Genomic DNA, 16,039 nt, shown 5'->3' with positions numbered 1-16,039 from the left:
ATATATTTAAAGGGACAGCGATCTTTCTTGCTGAGAGGCCTTGATCTCAGTCCCACTGTTTGCCGTGCAGAAGAGGCCCTAAGTAGGGTAGCTTGCAAACCTATGGTCTTGCCATCACCATGTGAAATTTAGCCATTTTCCAAACGTGCTGGTACATGATATCCCCATGACTCTGTATACAGTTCCATTCTTGTAAGGTATTTCTTCAACTCTGTAAGGAGATCTTTTCCCTGAATGCGTTGACAGATGTGGTCCATGTCTATTCACAATACTTTCTAGGCTAATAACCATTAGAAATGTGATCATTGACTTCATTAAATCTTACTATTTATTTTTAATATGTTCCGATATCAAGTTCAAATTGGCCAGTATATCTAACAATTTCAAAGTTCTTGGAGAAGGAGCACAACAGCAGTTGGCAGTGATCTCACAAGGTCACCTAACTCCCAAGTCCTGTAAGGTTCTGCTTTTATTTTTGACAGCGGTGCTTATAGGCAATATATCTTATTTCTTTAAGCATGGTAATGTTCTGTGTAATTTTTCAATTGCTAGCTCTGTCTTCCTCTTTTGCTTCTTAAAGTTTTTGCTGTCACATACGTGTTTATTTTGATAGCAGCTTACAGAAAAATAAGCAAATAATGTATCTTTAATGGACAGTATCAAGGAAAAGAAATCTAAACTTTGAAAAACTCTTATTTGAACTAATTTTGATTTTAAGAAAATAGAGTGTTATATAATGGTTGGAAATGGTTGGAACAGTATTCTGGTTCACTAGCTCTGAAAAACATCATTATAAGAAGGGTATACATGTGGGTTTTAATCAAAATAAGTCTAGGTAGTCTTTTTTGTGATGCAGAATTAGCTACATTATATTTATGTCAGACATTATAATAAAACTTTCTACAAATTTTTTGCTCCTTCCAGCAAAAAACTTCTAGATTTAACCATTTGGGGTTGTATCACAACAGATGAAAGTGAGTAAAACTGTTGAGGTCATTTTGGGTGCTGTTATATTTGGTGCACATCTGCCACATGTTAAATATTAGTAGGCTTGAATTTCCTAGAAGTGGATTATTAGCGTATATATTTATATATCAGTAGGTTTGAAGTTGCTTTTTGAATCTTCTAGAGTTTCAAGCACGTATCAATATAAACAATTTTCTTCAGCTGCACAGCTTTTCTGAATGAATTGAACTAATCACTACTACAGTGAAAATCACAAAAGGGCAATTTAACATGTTGATTTTCATTACTACCACGAATCTACTGTTCATCACACACAGGACTAAACATGCTTGAAATACATGTTTTCGAAGAGAAGGTCCAAGAGCTAGAGCCCTTTGAAATGTCTTCCTAATCTGTGCCCCATAAATTGTATCGTCTCCCTGTTAGGTCAACTCTTCCTTTGATCTGTCTTACGATTCCAGTTTTTAACAACTATTCAATAGCTTTTCAAAATAATATTTCATTGCTTTCTTCCATGCATCTTTTCCTACTTGGGAGGGATCCTTTATAAACATCCATGAAGCTCCCTTACTTTCATTGCTCAGATTCCTCTTTAAAATTCTCATTTGCTCTAATGACTTATAAAAAAAATGCCAGTGCTTAGCTGCCAACGTGCTATGACTGGCAGGTATCATATCAAGAAAGTATTCTTCAGTAATTAGTGTCTTCCTCATCATTTGTTTGAACACATTTGAGACTCCTTCGTGTAGCTGTGTGGATGTACAGAAACTAGGAAAAGAGTGCTAAGCTAGGGACCTAAACCTTGCCACACATACTTTCTTTTAATGAAAGTAAGAAGTAATAATAATTTAAAAGCTCAAGTTCTGTCTAATATGCATGCTGCTGCTTAAAAATGTTGAAGTTGCTATACAGTTTTAGTTGTGATGGATTTTTATTTGGGATATAAGGAACAGAGAATGTGAATTTAATCAAAAGATCTTTTGAGTGAGATTTTTCATTTTCAATGATATGAAAAAAATATTAACAAAGATGGGAATCAGATTTTTGGAAATTCTGAATGTGTTTCTGTTACAAAGTAGTGTTGTCTCAGTGAAACTGGCACTGAATAAAGCACTTTTTAGCATGGTTAAAGCCAGTAAGCAGCTGGTTCTTGGTTAGGATAGCATGGTTTTCTCTGTGGCTAAGCCCAAAAATTCTGTGTATCTCTACGGCTGAATAAATTCAGTATGCAGATATGTTTCCTTGGAAACAACTCGTAATTTTAAAGCACACGCAGCAATACAGCCCTTATGTAATTTATTAATGTGAAAGACCTGGCTCTCGTGAGCCTTATTAAATAGATCAGCCTGTATTGGCAGGAAGAAGGAATTTTCTTTGATTACAAATACAGCTTTTCAAGTGCTATTAGATGCTGAGATATTCGTGAGTAGAGCTGATACTGCTGCTATTGTGCCAAGCTGTATTGCCCATTAGGGTGAAACTGTCCACACACTTTCTTCCTGAAGAATATGAATACTCAGGACATTCTGCCTATTCTAACAACTTCCTTCTTTATTGCTGCTAGGATGCCACAATTTAGAAAAGGTTATCTTGCTTTTCCTCTTTAAGGTGCCACATTCCAAGGAACAGAAATCCTAGTTTGAGTTTAAACAAAGGAAAATCCTCCATTCAGTTCCTTCTCAGGGCGCTATTTCAGCTATGTTCTCATTTGTATTGCAGTAACATGAACGATCCTCACAGATCTATATTTTAGACTCATAAAAATATATAGCAGTTTCCAGACTGGACTGAACAATGTTCAGCAGAATTATTTGCAGCAGGGAATTGTGAGGAGTCAGTATGGCTCAGTCAGGTTATATGCAGAGAAGGAAGTTTGTCTTCCCAAACTTTTTGATGACTGAGATACCAAGCTAAGTAATTGACCTAAACTCATGCAGACTGAGAATTCAGTTCAGGTTTCTGGGCTGTCGGTGAGTGTCTATCAAGACCTATACCTCTGTATAAGGTCTCTAAGTAGCAACTTGTCTCTCTTGTCAAACAGAATACATTGCTCATCCTTCCATTACTTCTTTACTTCTTTACTTACGAAGCTGCTAAAATGGTCTCCTAGTGTCAATGAAGTGTTTAGTTTTGTAGGCATAATCTTTTTCTTTAGTGAAACAAACTGAAGAGTTACAACAAATAATTTCCCATTTTGAATTTCCTCTGCTGCCCCGAGTCTGAAAGCCTTTATTCTCCCAAGTACACCCTCCTAAAAATACCTACCTGCCTTGATGGGCACTGTTTTCAGTTCACTGATATGCCTGAGATCATTGTGCAATCGTGTGTTTGTTGTGACCTTTTCTCTGTCATGTAGACGCCTCTGACTATGTCCAGGTAGATTTTACATTGCGTATTGTGTATTTGTTTAAACAGATTTGCCATGTTCCACAGTGTCAGGATACCTAAAGAAAGCATCCTGAATATAGCTGGAGATGTCACAGCTGAGGGGAACTACTCAAGTTCTGTCAAGGTATGAATCAGGGAGTCAGTCAAGGTTTTGTTTCATTAGTAAAGTTCATTAAATATACAAAGGTACAAGTAGTTTAAGAAATGGGAACATGGGTCTCTCATGTTGATAGCTTGACTTAAATAAGGCTGACAATTTTACACAAGATACTCGGAATGCTGGTTTTTAATTGCCTTTCAGAGATGTCTCAGCTCACCTTACTGGTTTTACTGAATTCTTGCTCTTTGTGCTACCCAACTGATCCCAAATTAGCTGAGAGGAACTACTCTGAGTCTTGCCTGAATGCCTTATCTGAATGTGTCAGGAAAGAAAATTGGCAAATCCTCTGGGATTCTGATCACGCTACCAGAGTTGTCTCTTTACAGGGGTGGTAAATTAAACAGCCTCACCCTTCAGTCTGTGCCTTTTATTCATTCAGGATGTTAAAGAGCGTTTTAGTGCAGCTCTGGGATCCTTGTCCACTGGCAGAATTCTGATCACGGCAGTTTCCACAACCAATTTAAAGCTTGCCTTATCGATAGCCATTCGCTTCTCAGCAGCTCGACGTCAGTTTGGACCAACTGATGAAGAAGAAATACCCGTCCTTGAATACCAAACACAGGTAAATCCATGAAACTCAGATTCAGAGCTACTGCAGATAAAAATAGCAACACCGAAGGTAGTGAGATTAAAGTTGTCAGTGTCATCTGAAGTGGCATTCCAGTGCAGCTGTGGAGGTTCATTCCAACTCAAGACCTCCTGGCATGATCAGACTTTTGACATAAGTTCTTGGAATAACAAAACCCCAAATACTCACGTTTCTCTGAAGTACCTAGAAACATTTTTCTTCTAAAATAGTAACCTTTTCAGAGAAAGACTGGCTTCTATGCACACGTTAAAGTGCCGCAGATGGAGAAAATAGTATTTGTTTAAAAATGTCCATGTCTCTTTTGCTTCTCTGCTAACTTTCTCTTTTTTAGCCTTTATGCTTTAAAATTACAGAAATCAATGACATTCATCGTGGTGAAGTCTCAAGCTAGCACTAATATAACCAAAGCTTTTCAGCAGATTATGCAGGTGAAAAATACCTTTTCTTCTTAAAAAAAATAGAATAGTGTGTAGGGTAACTGGGAAATAGAGAAAACTCGGGTCTGCTGAATGAGGAAGGTTAATATGTAAGAAGTGCTGAGAACAAACCTGCCCACTTTGTCCTTGCGAAGTGGTTGCTTTTTTCCAGATTTGCACTTAGTCTTGCAACTTTGCAAGATGTAGTGGGTTTCTACAAACTGTCAAAAGCCACCTTCTTTCGACCTCTTCTGCAAACGCTGGGGTCTGCTTCCCACTATTCTTTGAGTCTCTCAATTCTGCTCAGTTTTGGCGTGTTCTGTGGGCTCTTGCTGAACCTCTCATTCTCTTCTTGCTTTACCACAGAAGGTTTTCCAAGCAGTTTCTCATTTCCTTCATGGGCTCCTAATTGCATGGAGCAGCAAAGATGCTTTTTCCTCTGCTTCCCAGCCCTGGGGTTTTTTTGCAGAATGCAACTAGTGCTAGAGTACATTCAGCAGTGGACAAGCAAGTGGAACTGTTATAGCTGTACCAACAACAGTTTCGCATTTTGGTACTGAAAAACGCATAAATCATGACCGGCCCTGGCATGCCAGACGTTGTCCAAACACAGGGCAAAAATATGTCGTTGGTCCCCAAAGTGTCAGTGAATTTTTGCACTGGTTTAACAGAATGTTTATCACAAGTTCATAAAATGTCATAAACTTTTGTTCATGAAATGTCATCACATGCATGAACTAGAATAATGTAACTGTAACTTGTGTATAGTTACACTTAATTATGTTCATGGATGGCGTAGTTTTAATCTTTATATAACAGTTTTCCAATCTGAACAAAGTAAAAATGAATGGGTTGGTTCAATATTGTAAGGTAGTTACATATATGTAACTATAAAAAAATACATAACAATTTGCAATCAAATCTATTTAATTTTTGTTCTAGCAATGGCGTCTTCTTCCTTATCTGGCTGCCGCATATGCCTTAGATTATTTCTCCAAATCCCTGTTTGAGAACTTCATAGAATTTTATGCAGGCTTATTGACAAAGCAAAGGAGTCAGAGACAGGTGAGATATTTACACATTTCTTGTTAGCTAAGAAGCCATCTTAAAATCAAGAATGCTAGAGCAATGTTTCAGAAATATGGGGCATACAGAATGGTGGTTAAAGTTGCATTTAGAAAAGCATCAAAATTATTTTTGATGTAGTGGTTAAAGTTTTATTGATTTCTATGGGATTTAAGGTTATGTTCCCTTGAAAATTTGTTTATCATAAATGTATTATGATAATGTAAATTCAGCTTACAACTCTCGCAAATTAGACAGTGGGGGCCATATATCAAAGACTTTCCGAAATGATACTGTTCTTAATTCCTGGACAGACTCTGTGAGTCTGGCTTGAGTTTGCGATTCATATTCATGCATTAGGATAAATTTGGGAGAAAAAAGACTTTTGAGTCTTAATGCTGAATTTCTCACCTGCAATCAAACCACTGGAAGTCAGCCCTTTACAGGGAAAATGTTTGATCTATCTGTCTCTGTGCAAGGACTGATTCTTTACCAAAATAACTGCAGTATGGTTTTTTTTATAGCATATCAATTTTTTTTTTTTTTTTTTTTAAATTGACAGTATTAATTTTTAGGGCCAACACACTGGCTGTGTGTTGCTCAGATCTTGCTTAAACCCTCAGACATTTTTCAGCTAAAATAAAGGTCATGAAAGACTTGTGTGCTAATGGTTGGATATTCTAATTTCTCCTCTTTGTGCAAACCACAGAAGAATCTGTTCAATTTTTTTAATCTAATACTTCATACGTTTGTGCTAACCTTAGGCAAAGCAGTGGTTTTCAGAAAAGATACTGTGATAGAGAAAAATCTGATTACAATGTTAAGAGTGTAATCCTTATGAATTCCTTTTGTTGTACAGGAGATCTTTAAAAAAAAAAACCACAAAGAAAAACCAAACCAAAAAACCAACCAGGTAGTTACTGTTAAACAAACTTTGATTGTATCAACCCACTATATCTAGACACTGGAATTCCAAACACATTTTCAAAGGAAGGCCCACAAAGTTAGTGTAAATGCCGACTACTGTGATTATCTGGAAATTGAGGGAGTATAAATTGAGAGTAGGACAGTTTTCCTACTCTTTGCAAAACTGATACTTGAAAGATCAGTGGAAACCATGTAAGGCAGTAAATATCAATATCCCCTTGCTGACTGGGGTGAGAGGGATTGCTTATGTCACAGAGAGGACAGAAGGTTTCTCTGGACATGCCACATTCAACCACCATCCTTGGGAGGAAAAGTGAACTCTCCCATACAATACCATGTCACTTGGCACATCTGAGCTGAGATGTATCCATGTGTCCATTACCTGGCACAAATTATTGCTGTCCCATATAAGAAAGTGCTGCAGGTTTTTCAGCTGTGGCAGGGTTTTTTTTTTTGGTGGCAGAAGAAAAATACACTCTGCCCATACATAGGTCTCATAAAATTTTATTTATGTATTGCCAGTTACTCTTTTTTCATTATAAAGCGGTACACGTATCTATGGCTTTAGCTGGTCACAAACTTTCTTTGTGTAAAAGTTATTACTCACATTTAACTTGTTTTTCACAAAGGCTGATTTGGGACGTGAGATTCACGCCTTATCTGCTGCCAGCAAACCACTGTCTTCTTGGACTGCTCAGCAGGCAGCCCAGGAGTGTCGAGAAGCTTGTGGAGGACACGGTTACCTTGCCAGTAAGTTACAGACTACAGGCATAAACAACTCTCTTGCATCTTATCTGAGAATAATTATTTCTTCTCTCTTAGATTCCATTAATACATTGCAATGTATTAAATTGTGCACTTGTTCTTGTTAAGTGAATCGTCTGGGTGAAATCCGAAATGACAATGATCCAAACTGCACATATGAGGGAGATAACAACGTCCTGCTTCAGCAAACCAGCAACTACTTAATGAGCTGGATAAATTGCATAAGAGGTAGGTTTTCATTGCGGAATCCTATGCTGGACCCAGCAGTGTGTAGATAATGAAATGAGGAGGTAATTTCATACTGAAAGCAATTGACAGTCATTTCATCATTTTGTAGAGCATAAATAATGTGCTACAGACATCATATGATAGGTTCACAATACACGGATATTTGCTGCAAGAGATATTCTTTCACTTAAGTCTTGCAGATGTTTTGCCATCCCTTATCAGATTAGGTAGTATCTTACTCCCTGAGAAGTAGTTCAATGGAACTACTCCTAAAGTTGTCCTGATTACCCTCTGCTCATTGTACTTAAACCAGTTAATATTACCTAACTTAGTAGCAGTGTCCATCAGCATGATTTGTAGCTCTCTAGATTTTCTTTCAATTTCCTAGCAATGAGTTTCACCACCATTTAGGGAATTGGAAAACTCAGCAATAGGAGTTTAATCTTAGGGGGCTTGTAGGCAGTGATGTCAGGTTTTTCAGCACTTGTCCACCAGTTCTCATTTGGCTGGACTAGGCCATAATAAAATAAACATTATGGCCTAATTGCATTTGGCCTATCAAGTATATGCATAGTTTTGTAATAGACTTTCAGTTCCAAAGAGTCTGATTTCTTGTCTCATAAATCATTTTTATTTTCTTTGGTATTTCAGATAAAGTGCCTTTTGAATCTCCTTTTGGAACAATAAACTTCTTGCAAGACTACCATCGTATCATAGACTGGAAATTTACAGCCAGTAGTGTTGAAGATTGCATGGACTCCTCAGGTAGCCATCTGCTGTTGTTAAATTGATTCTAGAACCTTAAACTGCTTTCCAGAGATTTGAGATTTAACCTCTTCTGTATATTAGATTTTGTCATATTACTATTTGCTGACTTTCTTTGTTCTATTTGCATTTCAGTTTACTAGGAAAACAGTTTTCATTTCAAAATATGTCCTACCATCCCCAGCCTCAAGTCTGGAATGGAGGATAGCAGCAGATATTTTTGTTCCTCTAAAATAGCATCTAGAGTTTTTTGCCACTTAATTGTTGTTTTCCAGTGAAACTATTGTGAGGGGCATTAACTGCCATCACCCTTATATCATTAAAAGATCTTATTTTAGAAAACCATGCAAGTGATTTATAAATATGTTGAAAAGACTCTTAAGTATCTTCACTTTTTACCATTGCTTTTGGTTACATGGAGAAAAATGAGTAACGGTGAAAGAAATTTCCCTGCAGTTGTCCTGGCTTATTCTGCTGTAATCAAATCAAGGTGACATTACATGCCATTCCCACCTTTGTGTGCCTGTGTCTCCAGACTGGCCCTTGGAGGCAAAAATTAGCAAAGAAATGAACAAATAATCAGATAGTGACAGAGAGTTGAGCAAAAGTGAATCTGTGAAACTGAGAACATGCTGGAGGGAGAAACTCCACTCCTAATATGTAAGGGGCAATTGAGTTGATTCCTAGAATTCAGTAACCACTTCATGCTCAAATAATTGCAAAAAAGCTGAATTTCTGATAGTGATGCACAGCACCAAGTGAGGTAGTATCATAATGGCTATAGGGTGAAATCCGAATAACTTCAGAATACAAAGAGTGGTTCAAAACAACAGCTTGCTTTCTTCTTTGTTGTATGTCTCCAGCTTGTGACATCCAGCAGAGCACCAACTGATACCTAAGCATATGTTCTCTCCTCTCTTGTAATACCTACTGAACCAGACTTTAGTTTTAAAAATACCTGAATCTGTTTTATTGCATTCTGTTAGAAACTTGACTATTAATTTAGGTGCCCAAATTTAGGCAGCACGTAAACACTCACAATTGCCTGAATAATACTGTACATTAAATCTTAAGCTAAGCAACAAGCAAGCAGGATTCATACAAGCACTTTATGCTGCAGTACTTTTTTCCTTACTAGTTCCGGGCTGCTCTAAAAGTATAACACACTTACATAGAAAGCCGTTAGTTCAAATGCAGTTCCATGCAGCCACCTTTGCAAGCTTAGAAGTCACAGGCTTGGCAGTACGTAGCATCATTGCACAATTGCAAAGGGATGGGTCCATGAAATGTCTTCTTTTCTTATATTCTTAGGACATACTGAGTACCTTGTAGACCTGAGTCTTAATATGGGAAGAAAATAACAAGCTAAAAAATATGATTGAGTCAGAAAATATTTGTCTCTAAATTGAGCTGTGGATATACCTTGTCTGTTAGCTTGGGGCCGGTTTGAACTAGTGTATGGTAAGCCGTGGTACGCCTGCACTGTACAGGTACAACCTGACTATCGTACCCAGCTGTTATTTTCTGCAGCTACTGTAGTGGGCAAAGTGTCATGTTAATAGATTGGTTAATTAACACTTGAACTTTTCAGAGTGGGTAACAAAAACTGAGACTGCAGTGGAATCTGCATGTGACTTCTTGCATTATAAACGTGAATATTAAGAATTTGGGGTTTCTCTTTTTCAGTTCCTTTAGCAGCATATAAATGGCTGGTTTGCTACCTGCTCCGAGAAAGTGACCTAAAGCTGAGCAAGGAGAAGCAGTCTGGGCGAGGTGATTTTGAGGCAAAAAACAACTGTCAGGTAATACTTATTCAGCTTTCTTATTTTATTTACTTACTTTCATTGAAGTTTGTCAGATCCGTTTTAGTTTTTTCTTCTTGTGTCATGAAGTGTGATTTCCTTAAGCATAAAGCAGCAAGTCATGTAACTAATAAAATGTAATACCTGTCCATGTGCATTGTATTGAATACGATAGCAGGAGGACAGTTATCATCATCAGAAGTCTTCCAAGATATATTTCCCTTCAGAAAAGTTGCAGACATGTGCTGGGTGATGTCTGTAATTTTGATATCACAACTTCTGAAGACTAAATCTACTACTATTAAAGGTACTGCAACATCTGAATATTACATCTCCGTCTGCTCTTATGGCCAAATACATACTGTAGGAAAGAATCTTGCTCTGGCAGGTAGGTAAACTAGATGACCTAATAGGTCTTTTCCATCTCTAATTTCTATAGTGCAAAGTACTCATGAAAGATACCAGACTGACAGCATTGGAAGCTGAAAAGGAAACATTGACAGTCTACATATAGCAGATCCACTCGCTCACCAGTGAGTTTTAACAGCTAGGAACGGCTTAACTCCAAATTTTAGTGTATATCCCCAAGCTCCCCAAATTCTTCTGTTACCTCCATGAGGAAAAACTGGCTGACATCCAGGAAAAGAACACTTGTCATTTGTCACTGAGGAGAGATCTTTTCCCTGAAGATGGCCAGTGTCATTCACCTTATCTGCAAAGCTCATTAAAAAACAGCAGGAAGGAATATTCAATTCTGCACCTAGAAAAAAGCCAGCCTAACTTCCACAGGGATGGTCTGTGTAAAACCACTGGTAGAGTGGAGGAAACCTTTCCTGTTTTTACCCTGAATCAGCTTATTAGAGAAACTTTTCACAGTCAGATTCAGAATGCTGATTGTCTGTCAGTTGGCCAGCTCTTGGGAGGCTGGTGCCAGGACCAGTGTATTGGAGAGGATGATTTGTTCAGCAGCATGAAGGTTACTCACCTGTTTCTCTTTTATTTTCAGGCGTGCTATAATTTAAAGATACTTAGGACACAACAACTTTTGAGAAAGCATTGATATACCTTAGGTCATTATGTTTCCTTTTCTCAATTCATCCTCAGGACAGTAGGATTGTTGATGTTAAATGACATGCCTCAAAAACATCTGAAAATTATTTACAAGCTGAGCTTTAAAGACATGTACATACTTGACTTTAAAATTTCTGGGCATGAAGAAGCACTTTTCTGTCAGCCCAGTGGCTGACTAATATATAATATTTGTTCTTCCTATGGGAGATCTGGAAGAGATTCCTAGCCTATGCCTCGGTTATTTTGCTTTGGAGATAGCCTCATAGAAACAATACAGAAGTGCAAGCAAAGTTAAAGAAGGAAATAGAATTACAGGGGAGAAGAATAGGGAATTAATTCTTAATGCATCATTTGCAATGCTAAGACTTATTTCATTCTGACTAAGGAATCCACATTCATATCTAAAAAAGTCCATCTGGTAAGGAGGACATTCTCCCTAAACCTGCAGAGAATGGATATGTATTTTGCAGGTCATACTTTTATCTGAGCTTGGATGTTAAGTATGCCATTGAACAGCTATCAAAAGAGACAGCAGACTCTGGAATATGCCTTTTTTAAATGCCACAGTGGATTTAAATGCAAAGATGATGCAAGTACTTAAAAGAAAAAAGGAAAACTAATCAATGAATTCTAAATGAAAAAAGAAAAAAACAAACCTGAACAAATGAGCTAAAAACAAACTCCAGTTTATGGCATTGCAACAAATCAGCCACAACAGCAATGGTCTCATGTTCCCATTCTGTTCACCAACGGTTCTGTTTTCAGTCAGCAGTCTGTTTCATGGTAAAACATAAGCCATGATACAGCAAAGGCGAAGTATATAAAAGTAGACAAGTGTACCTAGGTGAGTACAGTCACTTAAGGTGTTACACTCTTAAAAGAGTAACTGGTGACTTGCCTTTCTGATCAGATAATTGGCAAGGATTAGTTGGATAGTTCTTTCAAAAGATACTGCAGTCTATTGCAATCCATAAACAGAATCCACTCATGCTCACGTGATCAAATTTTTTATTTATTATTTGAATGGACTGTAGTAAGTTTTAATAGTTTACTGAACCACTTTGAAGATTTTATCCTCTTTATAAAATTCTGCATGGTATTAAATAAATGTAAACCTACTTCTATCTTCTTAGAGTTAAATGGGTTAATTAATGATCCTAAAGTCAGGAAACGTGATTTTGCATGGTCTTCTCTCTGATGTAGCTACTTCATGCCATACAGTCTGGGTGCAGCTGACAAATTACACTGGTAATAGGCAGACAATCTGCCCTGCCTTTGGCTTGTTACAAAAGACTACCCAAACTGGAACACAGTGGAAAATTAGGATCTAATTTTCTAAGAGTCATTTCAGGAGTTATTTTATGACTAACCTTTGCAAAGATGATGTAGAAAGCATTTTCTCCTAGAGTTTCTTCTTAGACTTTTTTTAACCTTAAACTATCTAATCTCGAACTAATCTCAAGCAGATCTAAATCAACAGATCTCCACTCATTTAACCAGAGCAATGCCATTTTGCACCAGCTGAGGACTGGTTTCTGGTATTTTGTTACTCGGTGCCCTTCTTTTCTCTTTCCTAAGGTGTACTACTGCCGATCATTAGCCATTGCTTTTATTGAACAAACAGTCTTACAGAGATATCATGACTACACTCATGATCCCAACATTCCAGCTACTCTGCAGACAGTGCTTAAGAATCTCAGTGCTCTGTATGGACTCTGGGCTTTAAGTAGACACCTGGCTGTGCTCTACCAAGGTGAGATTAGCTCCCTGCATATACTGTGCATGTCACTTTATGAAAATTTTAATTTAAAGATTAAGAATTGTTTTTCCCACGTTGTATTTTGGCAGGGGGAGGGAATCCTAATTAATGATTTAGATTAGAGCATTTCCTTATTGTCTGTGTAATATAAAACCACCATTATGAAAAAAAGTTTGAGGAGCAGAAATCTGGAGCTCCCAATTAATCCAAAAGGCTGTCTCTTAGCTCAGAGATGATGGAGGGCTCACAAGTTTTGATGTGGTCCAGTGCTTGGGGGAGAGGTTGGGGTGTAGGCAGCCAGATGCTGTAGTTAATGCAGAAGGCTCCAGATGTCTTGGATTGACAGTTTTGCAGTCCAGTTATTAATGAAAGACAGTCCAATTACACAGGAACATCTATTTAGTCTCTTGAATACTGAACTGATAAACTCTTTTGTCAAAGGGTTGTATCAGTGCAATTTTAACTGGCATAAGCTTCTTGGTGAATGTATTTGCAGGTGGCTATGCTTCAGGTGAACAAGCTGGTAGATTTATTCAGAATGCTATTCTGGAGCTCTGCTACAGGGTAAGCCTTCCATATTGTTCTGATTAAATAATAATTTAATATACAAGTACTAAAAAAGAGGTGTGTCTGTTATTCTATACCTCAGTGGGTAAATGAGCAGGATATTACATTAATAGTTTCTGAATAACTTTCTGTAAAGTTTAGTAACTGATTGGCCCTGAATCTAGTCCTAGATTATTTACCAAAAAAAAAGCAAAACAATACATCTTGCAAAATAACAATCTGTGATTTGTGGCCTTGCAGTCTTCATTGGAAAGCCAGTGAAATACTGCAATCCAGTTCTATTTATTTCATTATGGTGTTAGCTCTTTTTTATTTTCAACTCAAAAGCTTTTCAAACTGGATCATTCACAGGTAGGTAAAATTTCAGTGAAGAATCTGGAAGTTACGGTTTTAAAGTTCAAAAATACATGGTTTCATGTTTGTACCATCTTGGTTAAAATGTATTTTAAAACCCCTAAGCAAAAGAGGAAAACATTTAAAATACAGTCCCTTTTTGGAAATATCCCTGGGAGGAAAAAAGGCAAAATTAATCTAGATTCGTTATTGTGGATTTCTCTTTAAGTTACCGATAACTGGTACTTTATGAAAATATGCTGCTCCTTAGTTCTCAGGTAGCCATAGATAACTACAGAAGTTGCCAAATGTATTTCTTTTGGTTTTAAACAGTTAAAAGATGATGCAGTTGCCCTGGTCGATGTCTTTGCTCCTCCTGACTTCATTCTCAACTCTCCCATTGGTAAAGCTAGTGGAGAGGTAAGAAAACCCATTTTAAAATGTGTAAGTTTAATCATTAAGAAGCATATTGCCTGTACATAGCCATAACATATTCAAGACACTTCACAGCTGCAAAAGAAAAGGAGGACGCTTTTTCACTGGAAAGTGCCATGGTTAGATTGATGTCAGCAGAAAACGATGTTTTGCATTTGCTGGACATAGGTAGGATTCAGTGACAAAGTCATACAGTATTGCTCTAGTTTGCTCTTGTGGATGCCTGTGCTGCTGAACAACAAAATTAAAAATTACACCATCTCCTAAGATTCCTTAAGAAGTAACATGTCTTCTGTATATAGCTTAATAAGTTTGAGAGGTAGTAAAGTGTGTTTCTGCTCGGCTTAAGACTTTGGCTGCATTTATTGGTATTCACATTACACCCAGAGCTGTGTGATTTGCATATAAATGGTGTACACAGTTTTTCTTTCTTTTAATTCTTCATGAAATAGTTATTTTAATAAGCAAAAGGAAAATTTAAAACTTATTCCACTTAAAAATTATATCAGAAATGGCACAATTCTTTGAGAATTCTGTTTATCCAGTGGGAATTCTAGGATATGACAGAGTATCTTGTACTAACCAGTACAAGGTGTGGCATTACCCAAGGGATCTCAGTAATCTTAATACATAGTTAAAGGATGTGGTTTTGTTAGCACCTCTCCTTGCTGTAATGAATATATAATCCATCCTTGTAAAGGCTGAGGGAGATTTTTTTGTATAGTCTAAGTTACACAAAAGGAAGAGTTGAATCAAGAATGTAAGAATGGCCATACTGGATCCGGCTCACAGAATACTCTGTAACTGACAGTGGCCAAGGAAAACACTGTATGAAACAGATGAAATATTGAAGTGTTCTTTCCATGGTGTCTCAGCTGTTGGCAGTTGGTGGTTTAAGAGATACCTAAAGCCATAGGTTGTATTTGTATCACTGTTTAATAGCCACAGATGTATCTATCCTCCATTCATTTTTCTCATCAATTTTCAAATTCAGCTGTCTTTTGGCTTCCATGACACCATAATATCCTTAATTTGAATACTGTAAAAAAATACTTCCTAGTCCCAGTCGGTATATATTTACTATCTGGAGGGCGGAGCTTTTCATTCCTGCAACAGGTTTTGTTTTCCTTCTGTGTATCTTTCCTAGTTCTGCTGTATCCTTTCTGAGGTGTCATAACCAGACCTACAAGCAGGATTCAGGATGTGGGTGCACCATGGATTTGGCTATCCTAGGTCGTGGTCCCTCTCTGCTTTTTTTTTTTCCCCTTGGCATATTTAAAGAGCTATATTTCATTCCAAAGTCTCAGCAAACCAAAATTCTTGCTTACTGGCCAACCCTAGGCAGCAGGGCCAAGCTGTGGGATGACTGTTATGTAGACAGTAGTGTCACAGTATGGGAGTTTGGTTTAGTGTGGGTAGACCCTGTAGAGAATCACTGGAGCCTGGGGAGACTGCCAGGACTGACAGGATTGCTGAGTCAAGTGGACTCAATGCTTTTCAATATTCTCTGTCTGTGTCTTCATGTCTGAAGTTATCCATCGTTCCCATGGTGATCAAGCAATACAGAAGGCAGCCTAGATTTTTCTAACCAGATGCTGACCTAACGGAGATTACTTTGGTAACACAGGCTCTACAAATAAAGGAGGAAGGGCTAGCTCCACGTACCCAGCCATCTCAACAAGAGGATTATAATTGGCACTGGAATCTTTGTTTCCATTTCTGTAGATTTTTGAGGCTTAAATTAATGAAAGAGGTCATGGGAGGTGTGCTGGATTCATCCAGAAAAGAGTTAACTCTCTTTAC

General features: G+C 37.5%; 1 protein-coding gene across 1 annotated transcript; it reads left to right on the top strand.

Moving 5' to 3' along the window:
* Positions 1-3,381: 3,381 nt before the first annotated feature.
* On the top strand, positions 3,382-14,276 carry ACOX3 (acyl-CoA oxidase 3, pristanoyl; the record flags this gene model as incomplete). The annotated part of the gene is made up of 10 exons (XM_010152922.1): positions 3,382-3,478; positions 3,894-4,076; positions 5,462-5,584; positions 7,141-7,261; positions 7,385-7,504; positions 8,156-8,269; positions 9,956-10,071; positions 12,721-12,895; positions 13,398-13,465; positions 14,135-14,276. Coding segments are annotated over 10 exons (1,259 nt in total), but the record flags the coding sequence as incomplete, so codon positions are not given.
* Positions 14,277-16,039: the final 1,763 nt, after the last annotated feature.

Source organism: Eurypyga helias, unplaced genomic scaffold (assembly GCF_000690775.1).
Source record: "Eurypyga helias isolate BGI_N326 unplaced genomic scaffold, ASM69077v1 scaffold47795, whole genome shotgun sequence".
Lineage (NCBI taxonomy): Eukaryota > Metazoa > Chordata > Aves > Eurypygiformes > Eurypygidae > Eurypyga > Eurypyga helias.
This window is presented reverse-complemented; position numbering and strand designations above follow the sequence as displayed.